This window comes from Salmo salar, chromosome 16 (genome assembly GCF_965601325.2).
Source record: "Salmo salar chromosome 16, fSalSal1, whole genome shotgun sequence".
Taxonomy (NCBI): Eukaryota; Metazoa; Chordata; class Actinopteri; order Salmoniformes; family Salmonidae; genus Salmo; species Salmo salar.
The window spans coordinates 33138710-33154495 of NC_138306.1; the positions used below are offsets into that span (position 1 = coordinate 33138710).

The 15786-nt window shown below is 43.1% G+C and overlaps 1 protein-coding gene across 1 annotated transcript in view; it reads left to right on the forward strand.

Moving 5' to 3' along the window:
• LOC106573727 (guanine nucleotide-binding protein G(o) subunit alpha) overlaps positions 1 to 3326 on the forward strand; it is a 160240-nt gene extending 156914 nt beyond the window's left edge. Inside the window, exons 7-8 of the mRNA XM_014149043.3 lie at positions 2190 to 2343; positions 2995 to 3326. Coding sequence (XP_014004518.1) covers positions 2190 to 2343; positions 2995 to 3182 — 342 coding nt within the window. The 3' untranslated portion in view covers positions 3183 to 3326. The remainder of the gene's footprint in view (positions 1 to 2189; positions 2344 to 2994) is intronic.
• The last annotated feature ends 12460 nt before the right edge of the window (positions 3327 to 15786 follow it).

Below are 15786 nucleotides of genomic sequence, written 5' to 3' on the forward strand. Positions count from 1 at the left end.
CTTCAAACCAAGCTGCTTACCTATTGCAGATTCAGTCTTCCCAGCCTGGTGCAGGTCTACAATTTTGTTTCTGGTGTCCTTTGACAGCTCTTTGGTCTTGGCCATAGTGGAGTTTGGAGTGTGACTGTTTGAGGTTGTGGACAGGTGTCTTTTATACTGATTACAAGTTCAAACAGGTGCCATTAATACAGGTAACGAGTGGAGGACAGAGGAGCCTCTTAAAGAAGAAGTTACAGGTCTGTGAGAGCCAGAAATCTTGCTTGTTTGTAGGTGACCAAATAGTTATTTTCCACCATAATTAGCAAATAAATTCATTAAAAATCCTACAATGTGATTTTCTGGATTTTTTTTCTCATTTTGTCTGTCATAGTTGACGTGTACCTATGATGAAAATTACAGGCCTCTCTCATCTTTTTAAGTGGGAGAACTTGCACAATTGGTGGCTGACTAAATACTTTTTTGCCCCACTGTACGTAGCTGTAGTACAGTTGATTGGGTGTCAGCCTCTCCGAGTCCCCAGTTTGTGAGTCCCAATCCTCACACACACACACACACACACACACACACACACACACACACACACACACACACACACACACACACACACACACACACACACACAGACACACACACACACACACACACACACACACACACAGGAGCTCCCTATCACAGCAGGCAAAACATACCAGTATTTTGACTGCAGCCATAAATAATTAAACAGTCGGCACAATATAACTTTGAAAGGCAGAATTGTTAAATCCTCCTTCGACTTTCCCTGAATGCATTTCACCTTGTGTTACACAAAGACTGCCTCTGCATCAGCATGGGAGGAATATATTGGAAACTATTCTCTGGAGCTTACCACAACCCCCATGAAGAAATTCAATTTACACCACCCACAAGCAGCACTAGGATGCTGACAGTACAGTACGTCATGGGATGATTGAAGTACCTGTTTTCTTGTAGGTGTTGTTTGTGTCTCACTGCTGTAATTATTGTTTGCTCATTCGCTTCTTTCGTTGTTGTGATTATTTATTGAAGGGTGTGTTTATATGAAGGAAATAATAAAGCACCACATGAAACTATGTGTCTGACCATCCCTCCCCCTCTCGCTCGCTCGCTCTGATCAAGTTTGTGTATGCACTGTGCAGTGAATGTTTTGCTCTTCCTGTCTCTCTCTGTCTCTCTGTCTCGTCTGCTCGTCGTCTGTCTGTCTGTCTGTCTGTCTGTCTGTCTGTCTGTCTGTCTGTCTGTCTGTCTGTCTGTCTGTCTGTCTGTCTGTCTGTCTGTCTGTCTGTCTGGCTTGGGAAATGTATGTTTACATTGCCAAAGCAAGTGAAATAGATAATTAACAAGTGAAATAAATAATTTAAAAAACTATCACTCGCTCTCTGTTTTCTCTTGTCCAATGGGAATGCTACTGAACTACTGTCCTTTGCACAGCACACTCACGCAGTAACACACACTTTACACTAACACACAATGCCTCATTCAGTAACACACACTTTACACTAACACACAATGCCTCATTCAGTAACTCACACTTTACACTAACACACAATGCCTCATTCAGTAACACATACTTTACACTAACACACAATGCCTCATTCAGTAACACACACTTTACACTAACACACAATGCCTCATTCAGTAACACACCATGCACACTTACAGAAACATATTTAACTATTTCTCTCTATCCTTTTCCTTTATCTCTCTCTGTATGAATGTTGATAGGAATGGCAGTGAATGGATAAGTCGTCTGGTCTCTTTCTCTCCCCTGCCCCCTGTCTGTCAACAGCATCATTGTCAGACACACATCCACTGACCAAAGCAGCAGCTGCCTCTCATTATGCCTCATTCTGATTCTAACTATTCCATGTTCTTTATCGCAGGGCTCAATTATTCTGATTGGTTCAACTCAGTCACATGATAGACCCTTTCTTCTCCTACGTAGCAGTCTCTATCCTGTCTGGGTGCTTTGCGATGCTCACTCTCTCTACTGTCGGCTTACTGTCCTCAAGTCATGAAGCTTGGTTCAACTATTCCTGCTTGGTTTTTATTGCTCTGAGGCTAACCTTTCCACGTTCTCTGTTTCTCTCTCCCTTCCTCCCTCCCTCTCTTCCTCATCCTTGCTCTCTCTTCTTCCTCCCTCTGCTTCTATCCTCCTTTTCTCTCCACTGCAGAATCGCATGCACGAGTCTCTTATGCTGTTCGATTCCATCTGTAACAACAAATTCTTCATTGACACTTCCATCATTCTCTTCCTCAACAAGAAAGATCTGTTTGCCGAAAAGATCAAGAAATCTGCCTTGAGTATCTGTTTCCCTGAGTATACAGGTAAGATGTTGTACCTTTGTAAATGTCATATTTGGCCAAAACATATTTGCTAGCTGAAAGCCTGCTTTTTAGTCTGCAAAATCCACTTAGGTCTTGAACATGTGATGTTGAAGTGAGTTGATATTGTGGTACATACAACTGAGGGGATTACAAATACTGTATTTAGTGTCTCTCCTCCCTCCTCTCTCTGACAAAGGGAGATGGTCAACCATAGCCAGAGAGAGAATAAAATCACAGCCATGCTTGAGCAGTCATGATGAAGGGATGACCAGTGAGAGCTGTCCCATCTCTGTACACTCAGACAGACAGACAGACACCATACCATTTCCTTTCCCGGCTTTAGAGAGCTGCCCACAGGGACACATTATTCTGCCTTCACATCTGACATACACAGCCAAGCCATTGTGACTGTATCCTCATGTTAACTGAAGTCACATGGGTTACCACACCAGAATGTGATTTTAATAGACCTAATCATTTATATAGGAGAATATAAAACGTATTCAATGGAATTAGTTTAGGCCCTAAAAGCTCTCTTCAGTTCTAAGTTTTTCCTCTTTCCCTGTTGCCTTTCTCGCCGTCCTATCTTTCCTCCTCCCTCCCTCCCTCTTTTTTCCCCTCTTTCACGTTCTCCACTGCCTCCCTGCACAGGTCCTAACACCTATGATGATGCTGCTGCCTACATCCAAGCACAATTTGAGAGCAAGAACCGCTCGCCCAATAAGGAGATCTACTGTCACCTGACGTGTGCCACGGATACAGGGAACATCCAGGTGGTGTTTGACGCCGTCACTGACATCATCATTGCCAACAACCTGCGAGGCTGTGGTTTGTACTGAGCCCTGACCGCCCCTCGCCTCACCTCTGGAAATTATTCTAATTGAAAATGCAACATGGTAAATAATAATAATGATTGTTTTAAAATAGGCATACGTATATATCAATATATATATAATGTTTTTAGTTTGACTTCAAAGAGCTGCCAACAGAACTGATTTCTTATAGAAACCCAGCTTTTAAAGTTTTAGAACAAAGTTGAGAACTTGTTTAATGTTGGTTTTCTCCACTTCCCAACTGTGTCTTTTTGTTTTTAACAAAACAACCCTCACTTATTTTACATAATGTCTTTCTTTTTGTCATTTTTGTATGTTTTTGTTTATCATATGTATATTTATTACATGAATATCAGTCCATTGGCTGACCTGTACACGTTTGCCTGAGTACGTTACTTTAGTAATGATGTAATGACGCGAAAAAAAAAACATTTCTTGCTCTAACAATGGCAATGACAGGTATGATGGTCATGAGTACCACAGTCAAGATCAGTTGAAACAAGCTGATGTGTTTGTGTCCCTGTCCTCTTTACTTTCTTATGTACCAGACTTGGTTTTCATGGTAATCCTAGAAGTTCTGTTCAGCTATTTGATCGTTGAGATAAACAGAAGCACCCAGGATTGATGCGTCCTATAAGCTTGTTCTTTTTTCTTTGTTTTATCCAATCCCTTCCTGTCACTCCGGTGGGCCTTTGCCATTGGCTGTGTGGATTTTGGAGCAGTGAGTCACAGCACGTGACCCCAAGCCTCTAAACCAATCAGATATCTGAAAGCTGCCAACCCCCTGAAAATGACAGGTTTGGAGATGGTCCTAGGAACACTTTGTTACTGTAATGAATACCTATTAACACTATCATGTAAGGAACTTCTACTTTTTTATTATCATTGATTCAGTTATTTATTTATCGTCTGTCCCACACTCAACACACACCTTGTACTCACCACACACCTTGTACTCACCACACACCTTGTACTCACCACACACCTTGTACTCACCACACACCTTGTACTTTATTCCTCTACTTTATCATCCTTATTTTTTTTCTAGCGCCCCCATGGTTGTTTTGGGTAGTCCACTTGCTTGGTAGTGGTGTCCCCGTCACTCCTCCTGACACAGATAGCATGACCGACCCTTCAGCCTTTGTATAAAGAGACAGTTAAATGCTTCACATAGAAAATGTTGAGATTTTTTATTTTTTATCCAAAACAAAGGTCAAAGAAAATTGAAAAACTGAAGAAGAAAAAAATCTAAAGACAACAGCATCATAAAGAGACAACCATCTTATGGACTGGGAAGGGCCGAGGAGGGAGGGAGTTAGGGACGCGAACCAACAGCCGTGCTGACCAGTGATGTGGAGATTTGAGGTCAAGGGTCAATGGGCTGTGTGTCTTGGTAGAAATCTGTAGATCCTTGGGATCTTCACATTGTAGAATTATTCAAGACAAAATCTACAAAAAAGTATGATTATGACAATAAAAACAATAGTGAAAAGGACAATGATAATAATTACAATATCAATGATAATTCTGTATTATTATTGAAGTATATTTCTTGTGCTTTGTAGCTACAGAACATTTCTTTCTCTCTCCCCCTTAAAAAAAAAGTTTGCAAGGGTTCCCGTGATCCATTCTTGAGCTGTTCTTACTGACTTACCCATGCTTATGAACTGTACTGATTATTTTTGCCTGTTCTCCATGCAGTACAGTGTCTTTACTTAGCCTGACTTATATAATATATTTGATTTTTATTTTGGAAGAACCACTTTGGAGCACATCCTGCCCCGTTGCTGGGTGGGATGTCCACACGGCTGTACAGATTCAATCTCTTTCTTTTACTTTTGGGGAATTGTACTCTAACACTTTCCAGGTCTTCATAGAAAAGCACAGCTCTCACTTCACACAAAGATTTGGAAAGATATATCTCTCCTACCTATCTGCCTTCTTGATTTAATTTTTTTTAAAGAATACTGTGTATTATTACGCATACCAGTTTGGCATTATTTTCCCTTTGTTCCCCTCCTTTTTTATTATCCGTTCTTTTTATCCCAGTGAATGCTTTTCTGTGCTGCTTTTTTCTCCCTCCTTTTTAGTGAATGGTTGTTCTTTCATGTGGGATGTTCGTGCTGGAATACCAATCGAATGTAGTGTTTACATTAAAAGCCACAGTTTTCATGACTACAACTTGGGGCCTTCAGATTCTTATTGTCACTCATAAGTACCACCTTTTCTTCACAGACCTGATACCTTCTGGCTACTGATAAACTGCTAATAAGATATACAAAACCTTGTCAAACTGAACAAGGGAGGAAAGTAGGAATGTAGGAAATTAACTAACTACCAATCATTCCACAATGTTAAACTTGGTTGGATCTGAATTTTACGTTAGAATGAGTGAGTGATGGCGGCCCATGTTCAGTGCAGTATATTTGTAGGCTGAGGAGGGAGGGTGAGAGGGGATGAAATGATCACTTCCCCACCATCCATTCCCCTGCTTCCTGCAGGGAGGATGTCCTGCTGCTAGCTGATGTCTCTGCTGGGCTGGGAGTAGAGGGAGTAGGTTCAGCTGACACATAGGCTACACACACTATGCATTACCCTGACTCCCTCACACACACACACACACACACACACACACAATCCATGAAACTAAAACACATAGACTATCCATGAGCCCAGAGTTCTCTGGTCATACATGGTAACCTAAAGCACATCAACGTTCTAGTATCAATCCTGCCATTTATTCATGGATGGGCAAAAGAACAAACAGCACGGTAAATCTGAGAAATTAAGTATTTAGTGGAATAAGCCAGAGAGACATGCCAGAAATGGGGCTCAGCTTCTGATTGGGCAGACTGCTGAGGCTGCAAGTTCAGTAGGTTCAGCCATGGCACAGAGAGAGATGGAGAGAGAGCAAATGATGGTGGCTGAGAAGAGGGAGATGGTAGATAGGAAGTGAGTGGGGATGGAGATTGACAGGGTGATTGATTGAGTGATAGATTAAATAGAGGGGCGTGTTGAGTTGCAGTTGAGTGTCTTAATCTGTTGATTAGAGACTTGAGCTTAGACAGTGCAGAGTTAAAGATCATTCATAGTTTTACCAGAAGACCGTTCATTTTAAACGCTTGACTTCACAAAAATCTTCCTGGAACATTAGATCAGTGATCTCAGGCTCCTAAACTGTTAGATGATGGTTTGATGATAGTGATGCCAGATAATGGTGATGCAGTTGATGCCAGATGATGGTGATACAGTTAGCTTGCTGGTGCTGATGTTATCCTCTGCCTCTGTAGCCTGTGATGCCAGGTGATGGGGTTGGCTTGCTGGCCCTGATGTCGTCCTCAGCTCAGTCTCTCTGTAGCCTGGACTTCATACTCCTCCACAACTAACGTTTAGCACCCACCTGGGTGATGCCTATGCTGCTGCTACAGCGCAAAAAAATCCCACCACACATCAGTCCAGAGCAGTAGTCATCCTCAATATGAGCTCTCTGCCATTTTTATAATGCAGTTAGGTCTAATTGATCAAGAAGAGAGATGCATCTTTTAAAAGTCAACCCGCCATCAGTCCTGCAACCCCCGATACATCGTGCTTAAGAACATTCCTTAGCCGAGGTATATTGGCCATATACCACACCCTCTCAGCAGTGTTGCCAACTTAGCGACTTTGTCTCCATATTTAGCGAGTATTCAGACCCCTCTAGCGACACATTTTCAAAAAATCGACAAGCAACAAATCTAGCGACTTTTTCTGGTGTTATTGGAGACTTTCTTGCAACATGCTGACCAAACCAGACACGTCGCATGGGCGAGTGTCGCAAAATAAATGTACAAATCCATGTTATTCAATTATTGCACCCACACTACTCGCGCGCGCCAACGAGCGTCTGCGATGCCAAGGGCTAAAATAGAACTCCTTTCTATTTCTGACGCAGATCGCGCTGGAAGTCCTGCCTCTCCCATCTCGTCATTGGTTTATAGAAGCAGGTACCCACGTGCCATCTCCTCATTGGTTATACCCATGTCAGTGATTGAAAGATGAAATGTTTTGCCGGTCGTCATGGTAATACTATGAAAGTTTAGATGGCGATCACCATATAAGTTCAAAGATGAAAAGGCCTGGAAGGAGGAGAGATGACTAGAAATTATTCGGTTGGCCGTTTTATGTGTGGATTAATTGTTGGAGTAGAGGACCTTGTGCATTTCAGGTAAAATAACAACTCAATGTTTATATCCCAGGACAAATTAGCTAGCAACAGCAAGCTAGCTAAATGGGACAAAATAGCTAGCAAGTGCAAGTTAACTAGCTAAATTGCCATACATGTTTAATGCTTTTCGACCTGTCCCCAAATTAAAGTCATTGGTTCAGAGTTTGTTTTGATATTTTAACCTGCATGTCGTGATAACGTTTGGTGTAGGGGGACAAAATAAATGTATGCACAATAGCGCACGATGGTGCACGCACGCAGCCGGTTTGGGTTCCGTGTTACTCTTCTCAACGAGCAACAGGTGCTGCCTTGGGCCCCACCCCTGTCCCAAAGCACTCACAAGCGGCCCAGTCCTCGCGCAGCAGTCCCTCCCAGCTGCAGTCAGAGCAGGAGATGTTCACCCCTCCACGTCCAGACTGAAAATGAATCGCGCATGCGGGAAGCCTGCCGCTGGCTGATCCCGCCCTGGCTTACATTCAGGACGGGATGTAAATGTAAAATGTTCTTTGTCTAAAATAAATCACTGCACAAAAATAAATCACTGAATTTGACTCACACAGCCTCAGTCACTTACTCACCTTGTCCACTGTGTTGTGTGCCTCTCTGTGACATAAGCTAAACATCTAGCTGGCTAGCTCATCATGTCTCAGTCTAAACTGTACACTCAAAAATACAGAAAGGAGTGGGAATCAAACCCTGAATTCAAAGGCTGGTTGAAGTCGTTTATTGGAGATGATACAAGCCTGTATTGTAAGGCTGATTTCTACGCCAAACTTAGTGATGTAAAAAAACACATGACAACTCAAAAACATACTCAAAAGGCAAAGCCTTATAACAGTTCCACCCAAAACAAGCTGCCATTTATGGTAAAAAAAATTGAGGCTGAGGCCACCATGGCATTAGCTATCGCTGAACACTGTTCCATGCTGGCATGTGATCACATTGGCGAAGCATGTAGAGCTGCTTTCTCAGACTGCACTGCTGCTACCCACTTCAAAATGCACAGGACAAAGTGCACAGAAATGATTAATGGTGTTCTAGCACCATACTTTCTGAAAAAGCTGGTCGCAGATGTGGGTGACCAGCGTTTCAGCCTCCTCCTCGATGAGTCCACGGATGTAAGTGTATCTAAGTACCTGGGGGTTGTGATAAGGTACTTTAGTGACACCAAGCAGACAATTGTATCAACATTTCTGGGGCTTGTTGAGTTGGAGGGAGGAGATGCCAAATCTATAGCCCATGCTGTTGTGGCTTTCCTCGAGAAGTGTCTTAAAAAAGAGAAACTCCTGGGGATAGGGACTGACAATGCCTCTGTTATGACGGGGATTAACAATGGGGTCCATAAAGTGCTGAAGGAGGAGTATGGCCTCAAATATCTGGTTCTTATTCGCTGTGTGTGCCACTCTGTAGCTTGCTCATTTGTAGTTCTGAACATATTTAGGGTGTTTTTTACTCACTTTTTGTCTCTCCCATGACGTTATTCCTCTCTCCTACAGCGTCCATCACAATTACATGCACATGGCCAATTATGCAAATTAGGTGATGACGTCATTTAGCGACATCTAGCAACTTTTAGGACAGCCAATAGCTACTTTCCTTACTGAGGAGTTGGCAACATTGCCTCTCAAGCCTTAATTATATAACTGGTTGTTTGGATCCTGGATGCTGATTGGACGAGGAGCATTCCAAGCCGTGCTGTATTGGCCATCACAGACACCGATGCCTGCTAACAGTTCCATCTGAAAATGATCACTGCATCTCCATAAGAATACCATGTTCATGTTGCTGTCCAAATAATCTCTTGTATTTATCTGAACTTGCACATTATTTCCCCTTGTTTCCAGCCTAGCTTTTAGTTTGGTACAGCGGGGGTTAGTTAATATAACCCTCGCTGTCTGCCTGTCTGTAGTACTATACATAGAGTGAACAGTTCCCAGACGAGACAACTTTTTCGGAGCTAGTCGAAATCACGCATCAACGTCATTATCATGGACATATCCACGTAAATGCCAATAGAAAAAAACCTCAAACAAATGAAAATGCAGCTACTGTACTATCTTTCCAGGTTCAATGTTTGACGTGACCGGGTTAGCTGAAGTTGGCTAGCTAGCTAGCAAGTGACAAGAATGTTATCTAGGCTGCATAGCAACCATTTTGTTTAGAAAGTCCTTTTGTATAGCAACTATGCAAAGATAATGAAGGACTGGGTCGCGTCTGTAGCAACAACCTGATTTTTGTCCGGACTATATCTTCTTGTGGAATAATTAAATTGTAGGACTTATCAAAATACACTATATATACAAAGTATGTGGACACCCCTTCAAATTAGTGGTTTCGGCTATTTCAGCCACACCAGTTGCTAACAGGTGTCTAAAATTGAGCACACAGCCATGCAGTCTCCATAGACAAACATTGGCAGTAGAAAGGCTATCGCGTCGGGCCGAACAACTCAATTTACCTGTGAATGTATTCACGATACAGCACTGCCTCGCGTGCCTTATTGCTTAATTGTGTGATGGGTGAGAAAAAATATTGAATCCATTTTGAATTCAGGCTGTAACAACAAAATGTGGAATAAGTCAAGGGGTAGGAACACTTTATGAAGGCACTGTATCTCTGGCCATCTTCCAATGGGTTTAGAGTGTCAAGGGGTGCACGTTTTGGTTTTTGCTCCAATGCTACACAGTTGATTCAAATTGTAAAAGCTTGATGATTAGTTGATTATTTTAATCAGCTGTGTAGCTCTAAGGTAAAAATCAAAACGTGCACCCCTTGGGGTCCCGAGGACTGAGTTTGAGAAACCCTTTGCTTAGCGTGAGAGACTGTTTTATCCCTGTTGGAGAGAGAGAGATAGAGAAAGAGGTGTTTATTGTTCCACACGATTAAATTGGGGAAGAGACTTCGGATCCGTCTCTATATATTCGTACATTCGTCACACGCGATATCTCAGAAAGCACTGGCCTGATTTTAACGAAACTTGGGTGAATGATGCGTCTTGCAATAGAGATCCGGCATTTATGAAATTACACGGATTGGCCAGATGGTGGCACTATAATAAGCGATTGAAAATGCAAACTTTGAAAAGTCACGCCCTTAACCCCGTTTGACTTAAAGTCATGAAATTCGGTACACAGGTCCCGCTCATCACAAGGAACACATTTGCCTCGTGACCCACAAGGTCCGCCATTAAAGATTTTCCACCATTTAGAATTTTATGAAACACATAAAATGCTACTCCTCTGGCACCGAATGATGGATCTGCATGAAACTTGATTTGTGGCATCTATGGACAAAGGTCTCTCAAATAAATGCTTTCCAGATTAGTACCTAAAACAACATGGATGCTATTGATCAATAAACATTACTGTGGGTGTGGTGTGGCAAATACATGCATAGAAATCAGTCAAGGATATTTGTATTGTAGAAGAATTTGGTACACATGTTGCAAACACTGTCAAGACTCAACATATGCAGGAACATTCATATCGACTACATAGTAGCACTTTAACGGGCACATGTTTATATCTATTGATCTGTTTGACTCAGTGATGACATTTGGCACACATGCTCAGAGATATGAGTCTAGCTAACCTACACAATATCTCAGACAGCACTGGCCTGATTTTCACAAAACTTGGGTGAATGATGTGTCTTGCCATAGAGATCCGTCATTTACAAAATTACACTGATTGGCCCAAGGGGTTGCTGCATAATTTGTGGAGGACAACATCTTTGCTGTTGCCTTGTTTCAAAGATGGCACTAGCAGAGGGGTGGGTAGCTTACTGTATATGGGTGCTAAGGTCTGAGCTCTGTGTAATGGATCAACTGCACCACTTTCTGGTCAAAAAGGTAGCCTAATGTTGGTTTGTTGCCTTACCTCTTGGGAGCCGATTTCGACTTAGGAATTTACACCTTTCCTATGCATGCCTTCCCTACGCACTTCTCAGTATTTGGTATTCAGACTTACCTTATTCAGTTGCGAAACATGCTCTGCAGGTGTAGCTACCTTGTGTGCTCTGAATACATTTCATTCAACTGCTGAAAACCCTCCAAATTGCTGGCCAACAGAGAGAACGGGTTCAGAATATAAGGAATCAATTAAAGAAAGCAATCTAAATTGTTTCAGCACCAATTGGTAGATTTAAAACTACTTTGATCTTGTAGATTATTTACTGTAGGTTTAGGAAAGTATTTATGAATCATAAAAAAACAGCTTTGGAGAGCCTTTCAGAAGGAAAGAAAGAAAACAATGGTTTGATTGATTCTTCAACCCATGGTAATGTTGGATGATTAGTGTTTACATATAATTATAATAGGGAGAATAGTGTACAATAGTAGGCTATACACTTGTCTATTGCCTGGAGCTGTGTGATGACGCAGCCAAGTATTGTGTCATGTGTCGAGTTCAAACTTTTATGGCTTTGTCTGTGCTCCGCTCCATAACGATTTAATTAGCCTACATGACTTTTTTTATATTATCAACTGTTACTAATGATCCTCAGCAATAACCACACGGCCGTGACAGCTTTAATAGAGGAAGAAAATGATGGTACTGAAACAATGGAATTAAATGGAATGATTGGCAGTTGAATATGTGTGATTATTGGGCCTACTAACGATCAATACTGATAGTGGCTAATATTTCACATGATAGAAACAGGAGACAGAGAAAATCAGGGTAGTCTATAGTTAAGACATTTGAGAGTGTCCATCCCTGCAAGTTAAAATGCCGTACAATTTAAATTATGCATAATGGCACTGAATTTCATAAACTTTACTGTGGGAAAGTTGCTATGTTGATATGCTTCAGTTTGCTGCCGTATGACTTTTTGTCTCCATAAGGTTAAATTATTCGAAAATGAGTGTCATTTATATATACAATTCCCTTATCCAAACGAATTACTCATTTACCTAGCTCTTATCAATAACTCTTATCAATTTGTAAATTACAGTGCATGGAGAATGGTGAAAAAAATTAAGTAGATGCATTTTCCACTTGGAACCAGTTGGTTCATTAGAAATGATTCCAGGTTTCCTTGCGCGTAAAGGTAGTGGAATTATTAGGGAATTAAGTGAAGGTCAGAATACAGCATATCTGTAGATACTCCACCCCAAAGGAATAGTGTGTGGGTGAATAGCATGCTTTTCTCATGCTTATGTCCAAGATCAGAAAACGCATAGAGAGAAAAGGGAATAAAAAGGGAATTACATTCCATGTACGCGTGCTTAACTCGGTGATGAAGTACTGTAGCTATACTACATGGCCAAAAGTATGTGGACACCTGCTCGTCGAACATCTCAATCCAAAATCATGGGCATTAATATGGAGTTGGTCCCCCCTTTGCTGCTATAACAACCTCCACTCTTCTGGGAAGGCTTTCCACTAGATGTTGGAACATTGCTGCTGGGACTTGCTTCCATTCAGCCACAAGAGCATTAGTGAAGTCGGGCACTGACCTCTGCGTTCGCAGTCGGCGTTCCAATTCATCCCAAAGGTGTTCAATGGGGTTGAGGTCAGGGCTCTGTGCAGGCCAGTCAAGTTCTTCCACAACGATCTTGACAAACCATTTCTGTATGGACCTTGCTTTGTGCACGGGGGCATTGTCATGCAGAAACAGGAATGGGCCTTCCCCAAACTGTTGCCAAAAAGTTGAAAATACAGAATCGTCTAGAATATCATCGTATGCTGTAGCGTTAAGATTTCGCTTCATTGGAACGAAGGGGCCTAGCCCGAACCATTAAAAACAGCCCCAGACCATTATTCCTCCTACACCAAACTTTACAGTTGCCACTATGCATCGGGGCAGGTAGCGTTCTCTTGGCATCCACCAAACCCAGATTAGTCCATCGGACTTCCAGATGGTGAAGTGTGAATTATCACTCCAGAGAACGTTTCCACTGCTCAAGAGTCCAATAGTGGCGAGCTTTTACACAGTTGGCATTGCGAATAGTTATGTTAGGCTTGTGTGCGGCTGCTCATCCATGGAAACCCATTTCATGAAGCTCTAGACGAACACTTCTTGTGCTGATGTTGCTTCTAAAGGCGGTAGTGTGTTGCAACCAAGGACAGATGATTTTTACGCACTACCCGCTTCAGCACTCGGCGGTCCCATTCTGTGAGATTGTGTGGCCTACACTTCGCAGTTGAGCCGTTGTTGCTCCTAGACAATTCCATTTCATAACAGCACTTATAGTTGACGGGGGCAGCTCTAGCAGGGCAGAAACTGACTTGTTGGAAAGGTGTCATCCTATGACGGTGCCACATTGAAAGTCACTGAGCTCTTCAGTACGGGCCATTCTACTGTCAATGTTTGTCTATGGAGATTGCATGGCTATGTGTTTGATTTTATACACATATCAGCAATGGGTGTGACTGAAATAGCCGAATCCACTCATTTGATGGAGTGTCCACATACTTTTGGCCATGCAGTGTATGTATGTCCTAGATCTTATTCACAAGGGGGAGTTCTCATAGACTGACATCACAAAAAGCCTGTCACGGATGTCGTATGAATTGGACCAGAATGCAGCGGGAATGTGTATGCTCATTTTCTCTTTATTTGAAGAAACGAAACAAAAAACACAAACAAAAAGAACGACGAAAAACAGTCCTGTCAGGCACACAGCTAAACAAGGAACAACTAGCCACAAATCCCATAGAAAAAAAACACCTCTCTTAAATAGGACCTTCAATTAGAAGCAACGAGGAGCAGCTGCTTCCAATTGAAGGTCAACCCAATAAACACCATATAGAAATAGACATACTAGAACTAACATAGAAATAAACTAACAAGAACATAGCCTAACAAACCCCGAAACACTCTAAACAAACACCCCCTGAACAAACTACAATAACAACCTCTTTTACTGGTCAGGACGTGACAGTACCCCCCCCCCCAAAGGTGCAGACCCCGGAAGCACCTCACAAAAAAAAACATAAAACATTTTTAAAAAATAAACTCCAAAACAAAAAATAATCCTAACTAAAGGGAGGGTGGCCACCGTCACCGACGGTTCTTGTGCTACATGCGTGGGGCTGGCTTAGGAGGCGCCAGACTAGGGACACGCACCACAGGGCTAGTGCGAGGAGCAGGAGCAGGACGAGCTGGACTGGGCTGACGCACTGGAGGCCTGGTGCGTGGGGCTGGTACTGGAGGTACCAGACTGGAGACATGCACCCCAAGGCTAGTGCGAGGAGCGGGAACAGGACGTACTAGACTGGGCTGATGCACTGGAGGCCTGGTGTGTGGTTCTGGCTTTGGAGGCGCCAGACTAGAGACACGCACCTCAGGGCTAGTGTGAGGAGCAGGAACTGGATACACCGGGCCATGAGTAGGCATTGGAGGTCTGGAGCGCACCTCCTGCACAACCCGTCCTGGCTGGATGGTAATAGTAGCCCTGCACGAGCGGAGTGCTGGCACAGGGCGAACTGGGCTGTGCAGAGGCCTGATGGCTGCCGTGCGTAGAGCAGGCGTAGGGTAGCCTGGGCCTAGGAGACGCACTGGTGGCCAGATGTGCTGCGCAGGCATACTCCTACCAGGCTGGATGCCTACTCTAGCACGGCACTTGAGAGGGGCTGGGATCGCTCGCACCGACTGTGCGTGCGCATGGGCGAGATCGTGCGCACTTCCGCATACACCAGCGCTTTCCACTCCACACGCTCCCCATAATAAGCATGGGGAGTTGGCTTAGGGCTCACCCTTGGTCCAGCCAAACTACCTGTGTGCTCCCCCAAAAAAATGTATTGGGGGTGCCTCTCAGGCTTCCTTGCTAGCCGTGTCCTAGCATAGCGTTCTCTGTCCCCTCCAGCCTTCCTCCATGGTCCTTCTCCCGCTAGTATCTGCTCCCAAGTCCAAAACTCCTTAAAGCTCTGTTGCTGCTCCTTCCTCCGCTGCTTGGTCCGTTGGTTGTGGGTAGTTCTGTCACGGACGTCGTATGAATTGGACCAAAATGCAGCGGGAATGTGTTTGCTCATTTTCTCTTTTTTTGAAGAAACGAAACAAAAAAGAATGACGAAAACCAGTCATGTCAGGCACACAGCTAAACAAGGAACAACTACCCACAAATCCCATAGAAAAAAACACCCCTCTTAAATAGGACCTTCAATTAGAAGCAACGAGGAGCAGCTGCTTCCAATTGAAGGTCAACCCAATAAACACCACATAGAAATAGACATACTAGAACTAACATAGCCCAACAAACCCCGAAACACTCTAAACAAACACCCCTCTTAAATAAGAACATAGCCCAACAAACCCCGAAACACTCTAAACAAACACCCCTCTTAAATAAGAACATAGCCCAACAAACCCCGAAACACTCTAAACAAACACCCCCTGCCACGCCCTGACCAAACTACAATAACAAACAACCTCTTTTACTGGTCAGGACATGACAAAGCCTCC